The 21,463-nt window shown below is 38.1% G+C and overlaps 1 protein-coding gene across 4 annotated transcripts in view; it reads left to right on the top strand.

The window, feature by feature from the left end:
• Positions 1–716: 716 nt before the first annotated feature.
• Positions 717–21,463, top strand: part of exd3 (exonuclease 3'-5' domain containing 3) — a 35,361-nt gene continuing 14,614 nt past the window's right edge. Inside the window, exons 1-21 of one of the 4 annotated variants that reach the window (XM_067483405.1) lie at positions 717–871; positions 1,718–1,777; positions 1,960–2,020; positions 2,881–2,914; positions 6,241–6,305; positions 7,199–7,360; positions 7,808–7,993; positions 8,078–8,131; positions 8,253–8,392; positions 8,486–8,592; positions 8,667–8,740; positions 9,437–9,475; positions 9,614–9,780; positions 10,223–10,376; positions 10,562–10,760; positions 10,857–10,966; positions 11,618–11,801; positions 11,975–12,147; positions 12,638–12,856; positions 12,964–13,017; positions 13,125–13,256. In XM_067483405.1, coding sequence (XP_067339506.1) covers positions 732–871; positions 1,718–1,777; positions 1,960–2,020; positions 2,881–2,914; positions 6,241–6,305; positions 7,199–7,360; positions 7,808–7,993; positions 8,078–8,131; positions 8,253–8,392; positions 8,486–8,592; positions 8,667–8,740; positions 9,437–9,475; positions 9,614–9,780; positions 10,223–10,376; positions 10,562–10,760; positions 10,857–10,966; positions 11,618–11,801; positions 11,975–12,147; positions 12,638–12,856; positions 12,964–13,017; positions 13,125–13,256 — 2,514 coding nt within the window. In that variant the 5' untranslated portion in view covers positions 717–731. Of the gene's footprint in view, positions 872–1,715; positions 1,778–1,959; positions 2,021–2,880; positions 2,915–6,240; positions 6,306–7,198; positions 7,361–7,807; positions 7,994–8,077; positions 8,132–8,252; positions 8,393–8,485; positions 8,593–8,666; positions 8,741–9,436; positions 9,476–9,613; positions 9,781–10,222; positions 10,377–10,561; positions 10,761–10,856; positions 10,967–11,617; positions 11,802–11,974; positions 12,148–12,637; positions 12,857–12,963; positions 13,018–13,124; positions 13,257–21,463 lie in introns of those variants that run through there. The other 3 variants (XM_067483406.1, XM_067483407.1, XM_067483408.1) reach the window with 3 other exon arrangements.

The raw sequence follows: 21,463 nt of genomic DNA, 5'->3' as shown, positions 1-21,463 counted from the left end.
ATAATTACTATAATAATCTAAAGCAATTTGATAAGAATAGAAAATAAGTAAAATTGAATGTTGACTGTTTTGCCTCGCGTAGATGAAACATGATAACCTGTAATACAACCCCAATTCCAAATCTCATCAACATATGTTAAAACTGTGACATATTACCATTTCATAGAAAATATTAGTTCATTTTGAATAGGATGGCAGCAGCACATATCAAAAAAGTTGGAAGAGGGTGATGTGTAGCATAGGAAACACACTTTTAAAAATAAAAGCCTTTTTGGATACTTTTTTATATTTCTTGCGCATTTAAGTGGTAAAATTAGTTTGGGGTATTAGTCTAGTCATTTTACTACTATTCTACTTCCATAAGGGGAACGGTAACATATAGCCTTGACTTTCGTGGAAATAAAACAGTGGGAGAACTCTCATGTTGAATCCATAATTCTGCGTCATTCGACCAGAAGATGGCGGCAGTGCACTTTGAACTAATCTGATAGCCTCCCCCTCAAAACAAATAGTGCGAAATGGGTTTTGCCTGCCCTAGTCTAAGAATTAAAGGCATCTATTACTGTGAGTGTACCGCTGTTTATAAAGCTCCATCTGTCCACTGTCTGGCGTTGAAGACATTTTTTGTTTGCCGCCAAGAATAACATAGTTCAGGACCTATGGCGTGTAAGTTAGGGTAAATAAAGCCGGATTTACGGGTTACAGGGTGGACGCACACATGCCTGAGAGGCATGTTACAGGGCAAACTTGTTCTCCTTGACTATTTGGTCCACCGTACTGTTAACGTTACAGAACCACACAAACTAACCAGAAGTATACAAGTAGCTAGGTGCCTTTTAGACGGTAGTTTATTGGAAGAACGTAGCACACGGTGAGTTCATTTGTATCCATGACACAAGGTTATAGTAGTGTAATTAAACAATATTTGCATTGTAACATAATACATTTCCCTGTGTAGCGCTGTATAATTAGGGCGCAACATGACAACCTAGGCTTTATTGATGTATGTTAGCTAGCTTAAGTATGTCCCTACCTAGCTGGGACGTTAAATTAGCAAAACCCCAAACACTGTTGTGTCCTTAAGTTGGCTCACAAAATAGAAAAAACTAGAGAAAATAAAACCGGACTAATGTGTTTACAGATGTTTGACTTGGCAGGGCCAGACGAGCTAACGTTAGTGTTTGCTAACACAGCATGAAGTAAACCAAGGGGGAAGTTCGTTGTGTCTTTTTAACCACTAGATGGAGGTAAAGGAAAATGAAAAATGGCTGCAGGTGCCATACATTTTTTTTTTATAATTCCCATCCCCTGAAACTGTGCTGTTGCCAGAAAAAGTGCTGAAAGCCAAAGTCTCCCTCTCCAGACATTTAGACAGGGAGATATAACCAGACTTTGGGCCTAGAAAAACATCCTCTGCCTGAAATCAAGTTTTCTCGCCAGCTGGCTTCTTGCCCTTTCTCAGGCAGTTGTTCCCACAGGTTTCTCTGTGTGTGTTTGTGTGTGTGTGCGTGTGTGTGCGTGTGCGTGTGTGTGTATTTGGTTGTGCTTGCGTGCCTGAATGATATTAGAAGCAAAAACTGATCCTGTATGAGGTAAATAGTTAAACATGTTTACAAAGAAACTCTGCTACCATAGTTTGTGATAGAAATATGTTATAATATAGCAATAGCTACTGCGGTGACTTATTAATTGTAGCACTGTGGGTCTTCATCCATAGAGTGACAACAAGACAACTATCTGTGGACAGAGATGAACCATTCTACTCCAGAGGCAATGGGTTTGTATGACACTTTAAATACCAAATTATCTATAAATTTCTAGTATAGAAGCATAATTGATTATGGTCTAGTCCAGTGTGATGATTGGCACACAGACATCAATGGTGTACATGTTTTTTTGGAATCACCAGTTTGCTCATGAGGTTTTAAAAAAACATCTGCATCTTTTTTTACACCGCAGAGCCTGTAGGTGTGTGTTAGACCACACTGGTGTAGAAATGTACTGGTTCACTTCTGGAGAGGTAATTTACTATTCAAACACCTTTTTGTTTTTTTGAGAATACAGATCTCTAAGTGCTAGTACTCTCCTCACTTTAAAGATTCTGTAATGTCACCTGTTGATGGATGTTTCCAGCACCTACAATAAAATAGAAAAGAAGACAAGTACTTGTGGAAGAATTTTGTGGCATACTTCCAATGGAGTTGAGCCACTTGCACAACCTCTGCCAAGTCACACTGATGTAGTTCTGGTGGCTGTAGTGACACCAAATGCTCCATTTAGACACTTGATCTTTGTGTTTCCTTTATTTTGGCAGCTGCCTGGCAACAGACTGTTAGACCTGGCTGTAGATCAAATCTCTGTTTAATTTTACTGAAATTTAAGTGTGGCTTTTATTGTTTTGTAAGAGTGGGACAATGAAATAGTGTACGATTACTTTAAAATCCACTTAAGGAAAATATTATTTTCTCTTATTTCAAATGCTCACAATGATATAAAACAAAAACAAAAATGCCTTCCCTGAGGTGAATAAGTGCATGCACTTTATGTCTGTTTGTGTATTTGTATCTATTAATGGGGTTAACCTCATTAATCAGACTAGCTAAAACGAAATGTCGCTTCCTTATATACTGTCTAGGCGAACTTCAAAGCCAGTTGGTAGTACAAGTACTTTGTTAGTGTACTTAAGTAAAATTTTCCTGTATCTCTACTTTACGTATGTATATTTAATTATGCCTGCTTTGACTTTTACTCCACTACATCTGAGAGCAAATATTTCTTTTTATTTTTTACTCCACTACAATTCTAATCAAAAGTTGCATTACACGTTACAATCACGTTATAATTAACCATTTTGTTTGTTTGTTAAAAACAAATCACAAGCTACACAGGAATCACTTCATTAATCCAGGTGCAGGTAGGTAACATAGTTAATTCCATTAACATAGTTAATTCCATTAATTAATTAATTTAAGACTTATTGGACATATTAGCAGTAATTAAAGTTAGCTCAGTAAACTCAGTAATTTAATTCTTTGGCATGTTGTGCTGAGTTTGGCCCAGACAAGCGAAGACCCCCGGACTAATGGTGTATTTCCAGACATAAAGCTGCTGATTCCATTGTAAAATGTGCCTCAAATGTAATCATTGAATGTGGTTTAAAAGTCGAACAAACAATATAACTACCAGCGCTCCAAACGTTTTCCTAACTGAACTTGGCGTTGCTTCCCTCTCCTTCTTGGTGTCATGCCACAGAAAGGGGCAGCTGTAAAGAGCTATGTGAGTTCTTGGTGTTACTGTACTGAGAACTGGGGCAAAGCTGGTCCCTGCTGATTCACACATTCATATGATTGATTTTGCCAAAGCAATATTTCTGTTCTCTTCTACTTCTGAAGGAAGAAGCTGCATGCACTAGTGCGCAGTTGGGTTACAACCATCCACTGTGTTTACTTGGAGTAAATCAGTTGCAAAGAACAAAATATTGCCACAAGAGAACCACATGCATTTACTCTCATATTTTGTTTTGGCAATGAATTTCTGTGGCTTTTTGTTCTTTGCATTCTGAGCTTATTTCCAGATCTCTTGGCATTTTTTAAGTAGTTGTACCAGTGTTCTCTTCTTGAAATCTCAGAGCTATTAGGCTGTTACTGTCGCTATGTTATGTTACAACATGAGCAGTTTAGAAATAAAACTGAAAAAACAATCAGAAAATAGCTAAAACAGCTTCAATCCATCATTGATGTCTCTTACCCTTAATTAGATAATGAGCCCCCTTGCCAAAAAAAACTACAAAACGTAAAGCAGCATTGGTCCACAAAAGAGACAATAGTCAAGTGCTTTTACTTTTATTCCTTTAAGTAAAATTTAATTTATGTATGTCGGTGGGTACTTATACTTTGAGTTGAGTAAATTTTGTTTGTTTATTTGTACTTTTACATAAGTACAGTTTTTGAGTACTTTATCTTACATGGTTTTATAAGCAGTTTCGATTTAAACTTACGTATTGTCTGCAACAGAATCTGCATGTATTGTATACATTTGAAAGTGACTCAGGCATGAACATATGCACTGGCAAAAAAAAAAACATTTTGGAAACACCTACACACATATGTATTTGTAATATCTTTTGTTGGTTTGATTCAATCAAATTCTTGTAAATTGATCACACACAAAAAATAAATTCATTTTTAAGCATATTTGAGCACAGAATAATAGTCAAATCAAATTAGCATGTTAAACTTTACTTTCGTTAATGACAATCCATGGCTGATCAGTTTTCCAGAATTTCAAATGTAGATGTTCCTAAATTGATCGTGCATGTCCTTCCCAGGTGTTGAAATATCTTTTAAATATGTTAGTGTCCAGTAAACCAATAATATGACCTTATAGTTGGCCCTTCACTTATAGTTAGTGACTCATCAGTCTCTGCTTGCCCTAAAAAGAAAGGTTATTCTCCACAAGATTTAGTAGATTTAGTCAAAGAATTAAAGATTTCCTTTAAGGGTGCACACTGTAGTCTCCAGAGATATGCTGTAACTGGATCCAATCAGGAGAGAACATGCAGTGGAAGGCCCTAGTGCGCATCAAGAAGATCCGCACTTATAGTGTCTTCCATGAAAAAAGCCTTACTACTTCTGAATTGCCCCCATTATTGAATTCAACAATAGAGAAACCAGTGTGCACAAACACTGTGTCTATAGCTAAATGCAGTGTTTATCGTGCAAATTTTATTTGACGATTATTTTGTGGTCAAATATGTTTAAAAATGTATTTGTTGTTCATTCTTTGTGTTTTGTGATCCATCATTTAATTGAATAACACCAACAAAACATAATAAAAGTATAAAAAGTGTGTGGGTGTTTCCAAGCTTTTTTTATTTTATTTTTTTGGCCAGTGTATTTGTAAAAAACATATTAAAAAAACGTATAAAACGTATAAAAAAATTTTTATATTATTTTTAAAATAAAGTGACTGAACTGAGTCACAGTTGACATAATTGTGTCGCTTTTTAGCAGAATTATTAGGTTATGTTTAGAAGTTCCTGAGACTAAAGAAAAATGCAGGGAAGGAAGGGGAACTTAGAAACTTGGAATACAAAAATAAAATGAAAATGAACAATAGTTTTGTGTGTCACTTTAAATAGGAATTTTGGGAAATTCGGTAGGATAACGATTTAAAGAGAGGCAGAGTGACTGAAAAAAAACAAGCTCTGTGTTGTGACAGTGCATCTAGGAGATAAATACACAAAAATACAGACAACTAAAGCTAATGCTTTCGAGGCAACATGAAAGAAAGTTTTAGGCCAGGAGAGAGAGTTAAGAAATAGGCTAACATAGAGTAAGGGGAAGACGTTTTGGTCTCCTTTCCCAGGCTATGCATCAGGAAGGCAGAGTTTTTTTACACCATGACCACAGCATAGCCTTTTCCTGGGGAAATCCGAGACAAAATCGAAAGAGGCTGCTGCAGGGAGTGAGAGGAGAACAGGAAAACTAGCCCTGGGAGGGAGGGAGGGAGGGAGGAAGGGGGCAGGTATGGGGGAGCCCTTACAGAATAGCAAAAGAGTAAGAAGCTGAAGAGTTTGGGACAGCACAGTGAAACACATGCACAGACAGATAGAAAAGATGAAACAAATGTATGAATACTTTTGACCCACCATGGGCTTTACATTTGTTGAGTATTGTGGCTGCAGTTTTAGCTGGAATGCAGAGATAAAGCCAGGTTCCTTGACGGTCCAACTCGCCTCAGCTGTTAATCCCATGTCATGGCTGCTCTGCTATGCTTGTAAAAGAAATAATATTTAACTCTATGGCTAACTATCTACAATTGTTTGGATACAAACAAGGTGTTTTACAGTTTGGCCACAAATTTACAGTTAATTAACATGACATGGCCAAATTTTAAGAGTAATTGCAATTGAACAATGGAGATATATTTCCTGCACCAAATTTGTATTTAAACAGAGAGAGGTAAAGCTCATTGCAGCATGGGAGAAGTCATTGGGGGATAAGCAATATTAATTGTGATATGCTAGTTGTAGGTAACCTAAGCACTTCTTTACAGAAGTTTAGATCTGGAGGATATACGACTTGTTTGTTTCCTTAAACAAATTGTTTCCAAATGTCTCAAACAGTCAAAAACTGAAATAGTTAAAAGCCAGTAGGTTTGAATCTTTGACATTTTCAAAGAGGTCAAAGGTCAGAGTGAAATCCCACCTTATCTATCTGTGTATATGATCCTTCTTAGGTCTTGACCCTATCATGCTGAGAGACCAGCTCTTTGAGCTATGGAACCGGAAGGATCTGCAGACGGTGAGAGTCGCTTCCACTGCATTTGTCAAATCCACAACAATATATTGTGGCTGTGCATGTGTACATGTGTACTAACAGAGATAGAGAGATGCAAGGTTGCACACGAAGGAACATTAGAGAAAATGCTTGGATGCCAGTATGTTTAAATTAAGGTTGTGTATGTGTGTCTGTCGTCTCTGTGTGGGTTAATGAGGAAACCAGAGTGTCTGTCAGTAGGAAGAAAGGAATTTGCCTTGCACAGAATAAACTTGAGATCTGTATGAGGAGGATATTGAGTGGATGACATCTGTTTTCAAAATTAAGACATAGTGTGGGTCATTGTTACATTAAAGCAATTTTCTTGTGTAGGGAGTCCTTAATGCCAAAGTTTGCACTCTTAATCTGTGACCCAAAATGCATCACAAACATGTCTATCGGATTTAAAGACTGACATCATTTTATCAAGATTTTACCTCATTTTTTGATGATAAATGACTAGATAGAAAAGTGAAAAACATGATGTTATTGTAAATTCTGCAGCTGGTTCAGTGTTGCATTAAAGTATTTTTTTCTCAAAAAGGTAGGTCTCTCTTCAATCACTAAGACATTAAATGTCAAAAATATTGAGAAAGTAATAATTTACATTCAATTTACAAATATAAGTGATGGTAGGCAAAAGTGCTGTCAGTGTTTCCAACTACAACTACAGTGTCTTACTCTCAACAAAAAAGGTTTCCTTTTTACATTACCTACATGCTGCAAAGATTGTGTGTATTTTTGCTGCTATACAATGGCTATGTAGTTGTAATTTGATTTCTGCACTAACAGCAGATTTAAATTTAAATTAAGCTACCTTAAAAAACAAGAGAAAACGATAATAAATCTTTCACATTATAATTTCTGTCCCATTACAGCTACATCTGGCATCCCTCCAGGGATTTTCAAAGCTGTCTATGCCTCTGGAGGGATTGCTAACAATCCTGGAGAGCTGTCCTGGCAAACAGAAGGGTAGGAGTCACACCCTTGGCCATAATGTTCTTATGGATTACCAGATATGGTTGAAAGAACATCCACAGGTATGAGAGATTCATCCAAGAGGCAAGTAAAAAAAATGCAATAGTGGTTCAAAAGCACAGCTGTCTTAGACTTACACTTCTACTTTAATAGTCCAGCCAGATTCACCTTTAGCAGTGTCACATGCATAGCAATCCTCACACTTTCTATATTTGTAATAACAGGTATGTTACAGGTATGTTTTGTTAATAAATAACCTCCAATATGAATGTGAAAGTGATTTTGATGATCAGGTGTTAAAAATACTAAAACACATGGATAGCTCTAACACTGACCTCCCAGTAATTTTCCTTTTATGCAATTAGTATAACAGCCAGAGTAGAGTTCCACTAATCTGAAAATTGTTTATTTCTATTTTCATAGTTGTTCTTGTTTTGAAGCTACCATATATGTTATTTTCCAAATATATAAAAATTTCCCCTCTCCCATCACTTATGTTTCTCCATCAGGTGAACCTAAGCTCACTCTCAGAGCAGCAAGCAGTGGCACTTCAGCGTCGGGCTCTAAGCTTGCTAACAGATACCCAGTCTAGCTTTGTAGAGAGCCTTATAAACATCTACCAACTCACTTCCCTAGATCCAGCCATACTCCGACTGCACATTTTGAAGTTGCAGGCCCTCAAGTGCTACAAAGAAGTGAATGTCTTTTTATATTAACAATTTAGTAGTTGCTGATAGATTTTTGATAATGTTTAAAAAAGTGAAATCTTCCTTCCACAGGCAGCAATAATCAGCATGAAGCTGAAGTTACAGAAAGAACTAAATATGGAGGAGGTAAGACATATTTATTAACATATTTGTCTCTACATCTTTTTGTGTACGTTAGATATTAAATTGTCTTGTTTTACTTTCTAAAAAACTTAACCAAATTATTATTTTTATTTTTTTTCTTTAGGTGTGTGTACCACTAATCTTGCAGGGTAAGCTTTCTCTTGCAGAATCCTTTGTTACAGGCCACAGTCACCTAGAACAACAACTGGTTACACTGCTAGACTCCTGGTGCCACCCCAGCTTCCGTGTGGAAGAGATAAGCAAGTATGTAGCATGTGTGAATGTGTTGCAACCTATGGCACCTATTTGATGCATTTGTTTGATAAACCATATGGTTGTATGTTTTTTTTTTCACAGGAGGTTTCCTTACCTCTCTCTGTCCAAACACTGCATGGCCCAGATACAGCCCAAAATCCTCACCAAACATATCCTACGACTTGTGGAGAAATTTAAAATTAATCAAGGTGTGTTACTGCGCATGTGTAAGTACTGGCCTCTCTCTCTTGAGAAATAATTGTGATCTCATCTTTTTACACAGCACTGTGTCCCAATGCTATGCACAAGAGGAGGTTGGACTCTTTACGTTTCCTTATGTACAAGAGGTTTGTGGAAGTAAGTGAAGGGACTTTCAAATTTTAGTAAAGATTATTTTATATAAATATACCAGGTAAAGTAGTAGGCTATTTATCAGTGACATTGTTTTTCTACAACGATACTCCTTCATTTTACCCTATTTTTATGACATAATTGTTTTTATAATTTGATGCTTGAGATAATTTCAACACATTTGTTAGGCAAATTGGAGATTCTTGACAGATTTCTTTAGTAAATTCATTAGTTCAGTTTTAGTTTCTTCAGTCAAAGAAAGTTTGCAAACTAATGTATTGGTTATTCCTATACTGACCAATATGGTTGCCTTTTTAATTTATATATTTTACTCTTAACTTTAGCTTAACTGATTTCTGATTTACAGTAGGCCTTATGAGTTTAATGGATATTACACAATGTAGGTAAAAGAGGAGAGCAGACTTATCTTACAGCGTTAGTGGGATGTACATAGAAAAAGAAATACAAAGAGCTCTCTAATGGTTTAAACAAGCATCTCTGGCTGGCATCTCTGGAAGGACATTTTACCACTGATGACTGAGCTTCTAGGAATCAATACTAGTAATTATATACAATTATATATAAATGATTCGCTATGGTGACCCTGAACTCGCAGTATAACCTGAAAGGACAAAAATTTTAAAAATGCTTTATAAATTTTGTTTCTATTTTTCTACCTGTAGTTCTTTTTTTTTCTTTCAGAAAAGCATGACAGAGGAGAATTGGATTGACCACGTACAGGTATGTTATGAGTCTTAGATGCTTATAACAACATGTAGAGATACATTGTACTTTGTCTGCTCATACATATGTATATTACATAAAGAAGATATACAACAAGTGTAACAAAACTAGTGTGTGTTTGTTATTTGTCCATAGTATGTGGTGGCAGATGACCTTGAGCTGCAAATCCAGTTGGTGGAGATGTTGGTGAAGTACTGTAATCTTCGGAAAGTCTCTCAGTGGTCAGTGAGATACAAAATCCCCAGACATCGACTACCCTTTGGTGTATGGGAAACGCAGCAAACTCTACCCCTTCATCTACAGTGAGTTGGGCAAAAATTTACATTTACATTACATACAAAACTTATTGTATGTACAAGCCATACTTATTTTTTAGGAAGTAGACTACTTGCACCCTCACTTTTATCTCTTTAAGTGCAACAAGGAGATCCATTTTTGTTTAAAATAACAACACTGTGTTACAAAACAGATATTTTGTTCTGGGTATAAATCAACTACCTTCATTGATTGTGTCATCTAAAACATTAGGCTAACTCTGTCAGTTAAAGCTGTTACCAATTTGAAACTTAATGACACTGATTACCGCTTGGGTCCTCTGATTGTGATTTTTCTGCCAACATTAATGCACTGTTGTATCCATTCTCATTGTGTTACTTATTTTGTGATTTTTTTAAATGTATTTTTTTATCTGCCCATGTCATCATTTAATGGGCCCAAACACACACAAATCTCATCTCTGCTCAGACAGATAGACCTGAGCGATTCAGCACAAACTGATGAGTGGATCCCATCTCATTCTCATTGTCAGAAGTTCTATCAGGTGCCACTGACCAAAGACAAGGTCCACTTTGTGGACACGCCAGAAGCTCTCCAGAAATGTAGAAACATTGTCCTCAAGGTACAGAAATGTAAAGGTTAACAAAAGGAAAAAAGTTTGACAAAAGCATTTGTGTCACTAATCTTTATAGTGGATGGCAGGCACAGAGGTTTCTAATGGAAGCATCTATAGTTTATCATTTTATTAGTTAAAATAATTTACGAGTTGTTGTTATCTTATCGATTTCTCTCCTATTACTTTTTTAGGAAGGTGGTATAGTAGGATTTGACATGGAGTGGCAGCCTACTTTTGGCTGTAATTCTACTCAGCAAGTTGCCCTGATACAGCTTGCAGTTTTTGATGAAGTTTTCTTATTGGACCTCAGCGTGAACAGGTTCTGTCAACACCCAGATACTATCAATTTCATCCGGAGCCTGTTTTCTGAAAGAAATGTCCTAAAAATTGGTAGGCAGCAGTCTTGATAAAGGTTAAATTAATTTATTTTGTGGTGTTTCTGTTGGCACCTGTGTCCCTCACTGTTCTCATTTTATTACTGTTCAGGTTATGGTATGGCAGGGGATCTCAAGTGTCTCTCGGCCACTTGGCATCAGTTTTTAGAGGAGCCATTGAAGATGGAGGGGGTGCTTGATCTTCTTAGTATACACCAAAAGGTAGCATTATCTATAAATTACTTTACATGTATGGGATCTAAATTGAATTCGACAGTTGGTCTCATAGCAAGAATACTTATAACTTATTCTTTTTTTAATAGGTAGGTGTGTAATGTTTTACTTTCTTTATTAGTAGGGATGTCTGACAAAATTCAGGTTCTGATTTAAAGTGGTGCCTTGTAATAAAAAAGTTAATGCAAAAAACAAACACATTGCTTGGCAATAGCTTTGTTTCTCATTTTACACATATTTTCATTCATCAGGTTAATGTTTGGAAATGTATAATATTGGTTCAGCTCACTAAACTCACTTTCTTTAGGAGGGATAGGAATGTGAAAATGGCACCATGTGCCAGTAACTTATAATGTCCACCATCTGCTGGAGTATGCTTAATGTTGCAGGTTCTGAGGAATTCAAGACATTTTTTTTTTTTTTAAATCCCAAGGAATATCCAGTTCAGGATGTTGTGCCAAGGCATAAGATCAGAAGGACTGTTTTAACGTTCAGCAATGTATTGTCTGGATCCTTGCACTGTTAGAATCTAAATAATTTGAAGTTCATAAAGTTGCTGTAATTGCAACTATGGAAGCAGGTGTTTAGTGGAGAAACATTCAGCACTTTTAACATCATGGCCTGTACTATTACATCTAGATCCAGCGTAGCAAAGTCAGCAAGACTTACAATGTCCCAAAAGAAGTGCTGGTTAGAGATGACTCTACAGAGAAAGGCCTCAGTCTGCTGGTACAACAGGTCTTGGGAAGGCCCCTGGACAAGACAGAGCAGATGTCCAACTGGGAGAAACGTCCACTGCGCATCAGCCAAATTAGATATGCAGGTAAAGCTATTGTGCATGCACAGAAAAACAATGAAAAGGAAACAGATGGTCTCTGTAATTTTCTCTATAGAATATCAAAGATTATTTTGTTATCTTCTGACTAACTGCAAACAAGTAACTTCACCTCCTTTTTCCTCTCAATTTTTCTGTCTTGTTACTTAAATACATTCTAGTGGCAGATGCATACTGTTTGCTGGATGTTTACTCAATCCTCTCCAGCAACCCAGCATACTTTGGCCTACCCGCTGACCTGTGCAGCATCTCCTCAGGTCAGTCAGAAAAGAGCGGACACAAGAAGGACAAACCAAGCCAAGCCAACAAAGGGAAACAGGCCTTTAGCAAAGAGGTCAGGGGTCAATTGATGTATTTTTTTGCAGTTGACATTATTGACGTTATAAATTTACATGTCATTTTTCTTTTTTAGAAATATGTCAGACAGCTTATAATCAAAAATGGGCAATATTATTGATAGATAAGAAAAAGTACAATCCAGAATTTATTTTCTGCTTGCCTTATTATTGAACTGACCAGACATGTTTCATTTGCAACAGTGGTAAGTTTATTGGTTTATTATCTATTACTAACAAGAATGAAGTGTGTTGTAATTATTTTTTAGATTCCACAGGAATACTTTTAACCAAATAGCCCAAGCATCCACCATGCATGGTGGGACAATGCGTGTTTGACTAGGACTCTTCAGCAGCTCCTGTTAGCTCCAGGGGAGCAGTTGTATAGCTCACCCTTTGCTTTGACCTCCCTCCACTGTGGTGCAAGTGAAAAGAAAATCCCCCTGTGGGGATCGGTTAAGTATCACATTATCATCTCTGTCCGTTTAGGAATGTCAGGGAGCTCAAAGGCTCAGTCCCCCTCACTCATACACACAGAAGGGCCTTCTGTGTGATGAGAAGCCCATAGAAGACTACCCCCCTCTGCCCCCCCAGCAGTTGCGGGTGGTATGTGACAACATGCTGCAGGGACTCGGGAGGTACCTGCGCTGTTTAGGAGTCGATGTGGTCATGTTGGAGAACACTGATGATCACAGAGTAGCGGCAAAGGTGGGTTTGTATGGAGTGAGAATATATAGAAATTCCAAAAAGAAGAGTACTACTAATGCAGTGAATTTACATCAAGTGTTCTTTTGTTTTATGTGTTGCTTTGTCAGTTAGCACAAGCTGAAGGCCGTGTCATACTCACATGTGGGCAACCATACCAAAGTGTAAGTGCTAGCTAATGCAAAGTTCAAAGCTAAAATTTTTTGATGATTTTGCACAAGTTCTTGTTTGCTTATTTGCATTTCATGCCTTTGTCTTTCCACTTTTATAGTTGCGGTCTCAGGTGGGTGAGGGTCGCTGTCTGTCTCTAGACTGTTCAGAAAAGGCCAGAGACCAGGCTGTTCGAGTCCTCAGATACTTCAATGTCCAGGCCACTCCCAGCGATATATTCAGCCGCTGCCAGGTAGGAGAGCAGGCTGGCTGAGTTCTGTGTGTCTTTCAATGGCATACACATATAGATAGTCAGGACAGAGATGATAGGTAGGTGATGATATGTCCAGAGCAAATGACAAAATCAATTAAAACTGAGAAAGGATTAAGATGAAAGACAGCTGATGTGACAGAAGTAAATTGCATAAATACGATAAGCACAGTAATTTGAACATTTTACCCACCACTGACTACATTTATGGTGTATGGATAGTTGATGTTCGTATGCACAGGGATTTTATTGGCTAATGTGGAAAAAGCATGTCTATGTCAGTAAGACGTAAAAGCAACAAGTATATTCCAGCAAATGTATGTCATTTTGAAATACTACTGAACTGGTTGCATTCCTAAGACATAAAGACATAAATATATGATAAGGGAAAACAAAGAAAGAGGGTTTAAAACCTCTTTACAGTACTTCAGAGGATATATAATATTTAGTGTGTTGTCAATGGTGCAGCACAGGTAAGAAGAGAAAGAAGTTTAACCTCTTTGTTATCAAGTTTTGGGCTTTTGTTTACACATGAGATTAACGCATTAGCAGTTCCGAGTGTTGTTATTTGTGATAATGCCCAAAAAAGAGGCCAGAGTTTCAAATAGGGTCCCCTTTATTTAAATGATGAGAAACTCAGACAGCTGGAAAGAGATCAAGACCGAACTGCTCAACTGCTGTTCAAAGTGAAGGTAACCAGCCAGTTAATGCATTTTTGGTATCTAATTAGTATGCATTCTGAAGGGGGCCTGCTGGCTCAGTGGTTGGATGCTGAAGGCAGCGGGTTCAAATCCCATCCCACCAGGTGTGGCCCTACCCACCCACCAGGGGCAGCCTTGGTGACGGTCTTGAGCCAGGATAAAAAAAATGGGAGGGTTGTGGCAGGAAGGGCATCCGGCGTAAAAAGTCATGAATAATTAACATGCGGAAAAACGTTCCGATGTGGTGAACCCTTAAGGGACAAGCCGAAAGCCGTTTATCTATTAGTAAACATCCTGGGTGCCTCGTTGTAAAGATAGTCTGGTCTTATTTAACTGGGAGGAAACCTTGGAGTCAGAACTTGGAGATGCTAGAGGGACTACATGTCCTCTCTGGCCAGGGAATGCCTTAGGGCCCCTCAGCAAAATCATCAGCTAGAAATAAGGTTGTCTGGATTACATTGCTTAGATTGCTGCTACCACAACCTGGACTTTTACATGTGGTGGGATACATAGACAGATGAATGAGAAAAGCAGTTGAAAGTGAGGAAGTAGAAATTAAAAAAAATCATCATGCATTACATTGCAAGCAATTCAACGGTAGTTTAACTACTAGGAAACTTGTGAACCATAACAGTGTTTGTTAGGCAGTTGCTATCATTCACTGTTGCATTTACCGAACCTGGCCTTTAGAAGACTGTTTGGGAAAACTTGCCTTAGCTATAATGACTGTGTTTGTGGGTGCATTTGTTTGCTAAAATGTTTTAAAATCATGACCACTTTAATGCTGTCTTCAGTCATGTTGATTTAATGATGTCACACTGAAACACACCAAGGATTTCTATAATGACCAGTGGTCAAATATTTTTCCACCTGCCTTCCTTGTTTATTGGGCACTGCTGAAGTGACTTTAATATATTATGGTCATAAAGAGACCAAATGTAATCGCTAAAATAATTTAGTGTGTTACATCACTGGTAACAGCTCAGCCTTAGATGTTTCCCAGCATTTTACAACCCAAATTCAAAACAAGTTGGGATGATGTGTGAAATGTAAATAAAAATAGAATGCAATGATTTGCAATTCTCATCAATCTGTATTTTATTCACAGTAAAGAATAAACAACATATCAGTTGAAACTGATACATTTTACCATTTCATGTAAAATATTAGCTCATTTTTACTTTGATGGCAGCAACACATGTCAAAAAACCTTTAACAACTGTCTGTTATTTTCTGGGAAGTAAGGAAAACACTTGCTGGAGTTTCTTGTTCTAATGCATGATTCTAACTGCTCAACACTCCTGGTCCTTTGTTGCTGGATTTTTTGTTTTATGATGTGTCAAATGTTTTCTAATCGTGAAAGGTCTGGACTGCAGGCAGGGCAGTTCAGCTCCCAGACTCTTCTCCTGCAAAGCCATACTGTTGTAATGGATGCAGTATGTGGCTTAGCATTGTCTTGCTGAAATAAGTAAGGCCTTCCCTGAAAGAGACTTTGTCTGGATTGGAGCATATATTGCTCTAAACCCTCTATGTACTTTTCAGCCTTGATGGTGTCTTTCCAGATGTGTAAACTGCCCACGTCATAGTAAATAATGCACCCCCATACTATCAGAGATGCAGGCTTTTGAACTGTCCACTGATAACAAGCTGGATGGTCCCAGTTCTCTTTAGTCCACAGCACACGACATCCATGCTTTCTGAAAAGAATTTCAAAATTTTATTCATTTGACCACAGAACAGTTTTCCATTTTGCCTAAGACGATTCTAAATCTGGACTATGTTCACATATTGCTTCTTCTTTGCATTATACAGCTTTAAATCACATTTGTGGATTCCACAGTGAACTGTGCTTACAGAAACTGATTTCTGGAAGTGTTCCTGAGCCCATTCAGTCTAGTTGAGAATCCTGCCTGTTTTAAATGCAGTGCTGCCTGAAGGCAGAGATCATTCACTTCCGGTTTTGACCTACGGCCTTGTCCCTTGCGCACATAGATTCCTCCCGATTCTGAATTTTTATTATGATATTATGATGATGATTATGATATTATGATATTATATACTGTAGATGGTGGGATCTTCAAAATCTTTGCAATTTTATAATGAGGAACATTTGAAATTGTTTAGCTATTGTTAGATGCAGTTTGTCGCAGATTGAACCTCTGTCAATCTTTACATTCGAGAGGTTCTCTCTAAAATGCTCCTTTTATTCCCAGTCATGTTAGTGACCTGTTGCCAATTACCCTAATTAGTTGTCAAATCCTGTCCTTTTGCTTTTTTATTTGGAGCAATTGCTTTTCTAGCATTTTGTTGCCCCCGTTCTCCTCTCCTAAAACTCAGCAACTGGTCTCCTCACTTCCCAGACATTTATAGGTAGTTGTTAAAAGTTTTTTAAATGTATCGCTGCCATCAAATTCAAAATGAGCTAATATTTTCCATGAAATGGTAAAATGGCTCAGTTTCAACATCCAATTTGTTGTTTATTTTCTATTGTGAACAAAATATGGGTTGATGAGATTTGCAAATCTTTGCATTGTGTTTTTATTTACGTTTTACACATCGTCCCGGATTTTTTTGAACTGGGGTTGTATATATGCCTAAACATTTGCCCCCGTATGTAGGTGATTATTTTACAATTTCAACCAGGATGCAACCATCTGTTACTGTAAGAATGAATGTAAATGACAAACAGCTTACTTTTTCAATCAATCATATCATTTTTTGTTTAAATAGTGACATGGTTAAAGTAGAATAGTTAATACCAGATAAGAGGAACATGATTTATGTTTAGAGGTGTATACTTTTATACATGTAAGTGAGTACGAGAGGAAGCTTCACCCTGGAGGCTGCTCAACAGCCCACCCAGGAGAAATGAACCCTTTGTTATCTGATTGTAAAGCTTTCTGATTAGCAATGGATGGGTTAGATTCTCTGTCTTTGTCTGTATTTCTCCCTCCTGCAATTACACCAATCTTGAATGTCATGAGGCAAAAGAAGTAAAGAAGACAAAGAAAACGAAAAAATATTAACCAAAGGCTTGTATACATTTGAGTGAAAATTTAACATGGAAAAGGTTAAGGTTTGTCTCTTTGTATCAATAGGCCTAAGTGATAGAGGCATAATCCTATGCCTCTAAAATCCTGTTCAACTCATGCTGGAGTTGAACAGGTCCTGGATAATTGGCAGATCAGCACCATCGATCTTTTCTGCCATCCTGATGGTCAATTGTAGCCCCTGCTGATGTAGGAAGTACATCCTGTGCTAGATTTTCTCCTCTGTGGATTATTGCAAGAGATGGGATAGGACGGTGGGGCCGGTCCAATTGGTCTATTGGTTTACTCAGTTATATCCTATCCCAACCACTAATGCTTGCTTTGGTTCTACTTTCTACACACAAACATACATTAACACAAATTTCCGTTAGCTTGTGCTGTCCAATCAGATGCCCCATATCAGCCTTTTATAGTCATGTAGAGATAGCAGAGATTACCTGAGAGTTAGACATGAAACCAACCAAACACACACACTCACACATATAAAGATAGATACATAGATACACATACACATTTTGACACATGCACACAGTCACCTCAGGTCCTTTTACAAACAGAAATAGCACTTGAGAGCAAAAAGACTCTATTATTACAGATTCAGATACACACTTAAACTGAGTCAGAGATACTGTTGCAGCCGAAACGCTGGTTCCCACGCACCAGACTACTGGGGAAGTGAAAACAAGAGCAACAGGAACTGCCACACCATGAGAGGGAGGGGTGGGTAGACAAGAAGGGTTAGGGAGAGGAAAAGGGGAGTGAGGGAGAGAGAGAAGTGAGAACAGAAGTGATGGCGGTGAGGTAAAAAAAGAAAATGGGAATGAGTTCATAAATCTGAGATGATGAGAAACAAAGCAACAGGGTTGTTGATGTCATGTTAGAAGGTTGTGTAAGATAAAAATCTGAAATAATTGGTTTGTGTGCAAACTGAGAAATAGTGAGAGGAAGAGAGTGCATGAGAAAGGAGAAATTAAAGGAAATGGAGGAGGAGGGCAAGAAGATAGACGGACTTGTTGTCTACCCTTTGATCTACAAAGAGAGCCGTGGGCTGAGAATAAGAGGAATGTGAGAGGTTTAGGCATGTTAAAAGTTACCCTTCACTGGCTGCGTGTGTATGTGTGTACCTGTGCATGCTTTAGTGTATGGATGAATATAGACTGATGAATATCACTGTCAGGATGTACATGGGTTAAACATAGCACACCTTAAGAGTTATTATATCATTGCATCTTATTTTTGCCCACCGGTCATTTTCAAACACACATGCACATTGCTTTTATTGATAACCAAAAATATACACAGTGTCCTACATCAGTGAAGGAATCCAATCATACACTATCACAATTTTACCTGCAGGAATGTGTTTTTAATTGTGCGTGATCATTGTGGCCTCACCTGTGCATAAAGTGTTTTTTGTGGTAGTAAACCAGGGGTCAAATTTGTGTGTCCTGCCATTTTCCCATTCGCTCCCCTCAACAGAGACAAGAGGGGAGCTACAGCAAGAGAGGCGAGGAGGAGGTGGTGGGTAGGGGGGCATTCCATAGGCACGCCAAGACATTCCAAGGGAAACCATCCCAAATATTTCCCACTGTGTGTGGCGAGGGCTCTGTGTCTCCTGTTACTTGTACACACAGACACACACACATATAGTTTGAAAAAGTGCTAAATGTGAACACACAAACGCTCAGTGAGAGAATGCGTTGCTCACAGTTTACCTACGTTTACTCTTTCACATTGTTAATGTGTGCAGTTTTGTAACTTATGAGCAGTCCGTTTGTGTGAATTAGTTTTTTTGTCTGAAGGACTACATGCTGTGTGTCTTTCTGTCAGTCTCAGGAACCTCAGGAAAAGCTGTGACAATGGTTCTGACACGGCAGTGTGTGAATTTATGAATGACTGAGCAAGACATGACCGCAAATATTAGAGTTCCACTTAACTGCTCACAGGGTAGGGTTTACTGTAGAGATGACTTCTTCGGTGGAATGAGATTTTAATGCACTGAGTCATTATTTGTGTAATAATTCTTGTGTGCTTCCCCTAGAACACACTAGATTCATTAAAGAATCACTGATAAAGGAAACAGAGGTTCAGAATCTTGTGCAAAGTTACATCTCTTTTACTTTTGATATGATGCTTAGGGTTTAGATTTATTGTTAATGCATTATTGGAGTTGGGCACTATGCTTAAAGTTAGTAATCATAACAGTATTTTGATTTGTTGTATATAAATTATGACAGCTTGATCAGAAAGTTTAACCTGGGCAGTTGTTAAATGATGTCATTAAAAGAGCCATATTATATATGTATAATAAGCATATGTAAACCCTTCCATGGAACAGACTCGCTAAGCAGCACTGGCAGCAATGTAGAGATATTTGGTTTGAGAAAGGCTGTTACCCTACTGACCAATAAAAGAAAAGCAATGATTTCTAGCGTGAAGGGGTGTGCAGAGAGTAGCGGAGTGTAAAGAGCAAAGCAAAGCTGAGATCAGACTAGTGAGAGGGAGAGCTGGGCAGAGCAGAGAGGACTGATTTCAAGTACCAATTTAGCATTAGGTCAAGTTGCACCCTGTAGCTTTAAGTTGGAATACAAAATACAGGACATTACACTTTTTTCTGTTTAAGACTCCCTGTGTTTACAAAATGTAATTTTTCAGGTAATGAGATTCATATTTGAGCTGCATGACTTTTACACTGCTCAGTCTCTGTAATAGCACAGCTGTGATTGCCTATTGAACTTAAATATACTGCCTTTTGTATATGTGTGTGTGTGTGAGTGTGTAAGAGAGAGAGAGAGAGAGAGAGAGAGAGAGAGAGAGACAAGGGGTCACATAAAAATCTGCAGCTTTCAACCTGTGAAACGTGTCTTTAGTGTCCCTGACTCATTTTGAAGTTGATTCTCATGTCTGTCTGAGCAGACACAATAGCAGATACAAGCTCACACACAGCTAGATAAGGAAGGAGATGAACCATCACTCACCAAGCATCTGGTCTCTAAGAAATCATGCCTGCTCGCTTTTCCCACAGTCAAGTTGGCCCCAGGATAGCATAGCATTCTGATGACACCTGTGTGTGCGGGTACATGCTTAATATGTGTCTGTATGGGTGTGAGCAACTTTAAATTCACACAGTCACCAGACAAATTCTGCTGAGGTTTCTCTTGGCTCTGCAAAAGCAGAGTAAGTGCTTTTGTGTATTGGTTGTTGTCTTGCTTATTTGTGGCTCTTTTTGTGTGTGTGTATAGTCAATCATATGATACAAGTTCTGTCTATGGCAGTATTTTCCCATGTTTCTCATCCCTATTTATTATATAGGACAATATTAAATACAAACGCATGAGGAAGGTATACAGACAATATCCATATGTAGATGCAGTTCATTGTTGGTTTTTGGTGCCTATATGGGGATTGTTGAAAACACATCAATACAACAATGCCCTTTAACACAGAGAGATTATTTAAAAATACTTTTTTTAAATCAACCAAAAATGTCAAACAAAACAATGAGCTTAAACTACCAAACACTGATATCTGATATACCATGATAAGTTCTCCATATCACATAATCTGCTTATCCTACTTTTTGTATACTACATAAATGCCCTGTTTCACATACAATGATACAGTTGTATGTGAATATGGATGTTAAAGTGACACTTTAGTAATTTTATACACAAAATTCTTAGTTGGGCTTTATCTTCTTAGGTTTCTTTTTTATGTTTTGCTTCTGAAAATGTATGTAAAATATAATGTTACTCCCTCACTGTATTTGTATCTATTTCTCTTTCTTGTCCTTTGCCTGACCGTCTCACTCTCCATCTCCCCTGCTCTCTCTCACCCTTGGTTCTCACCCGGCCTCCCTGCTCCGCTCCACTCCCAGTCTCCCTCTCCGTTTCAGATTAGGAATCCGGTGCAGCCGGCAGCTGGAATGTCCTGTTTGTCCTGCTGTGTGTGTGTGTGTGTGTGTGTGTGTGTGTGTGTGTGTGTGAGAGAGAGAGAAGTTGGTGAGGCTGGTGCTGCTTTTTGATGTGTTCCATTGTCTGAGAGCCAAGCTGCTTCCTGTCCCTGCTTTCCCCAAAAGCCTGAGAGAAACTGGTGGAGAAAAAAGCAAAGCGGGAGAAACTGCAAGAAAAAAGTGACAGTGACAGGTTGTGAGGCAAAAAGGGAAGCAAGGAGGTGGAGTAAGAAAGGGACAGTAGAAGGGGGAGATGGGGAAGGAATGACTAGAAAGGGAAAAATGAGGCAGGAAGTGATGGAGGGATGGAAAAGGGAGGAGTTACATGGGGAGGAAGAGAGGTGAGAAGGAAGGAGGGAAAGCTTCAATAGGGCTTTTCCTCCAAACACCAATACAATGAACTAGTGCGTAATTTCCCATGTCTCCCCCACCCATACACACACACACACACACACACACACACACACACACAAAAAAAAGTTTTTT

Source organism: Channa argus, chromosome 18 (assembly GCF_033026475.1).
Source record: "Channa argus isolate prfri chromosome 18, Channa argus male v1.0, whole genome shotgun sequence".
Lineage (NCBI taxonomy): Eukaryota > Metazoa > Chordata > Actinopteri > Anabantiformes > Channidae > Channa > Channa argus.
This window is presented reverse-complemented; position numbering and strand designations above follow the sequence as displayed.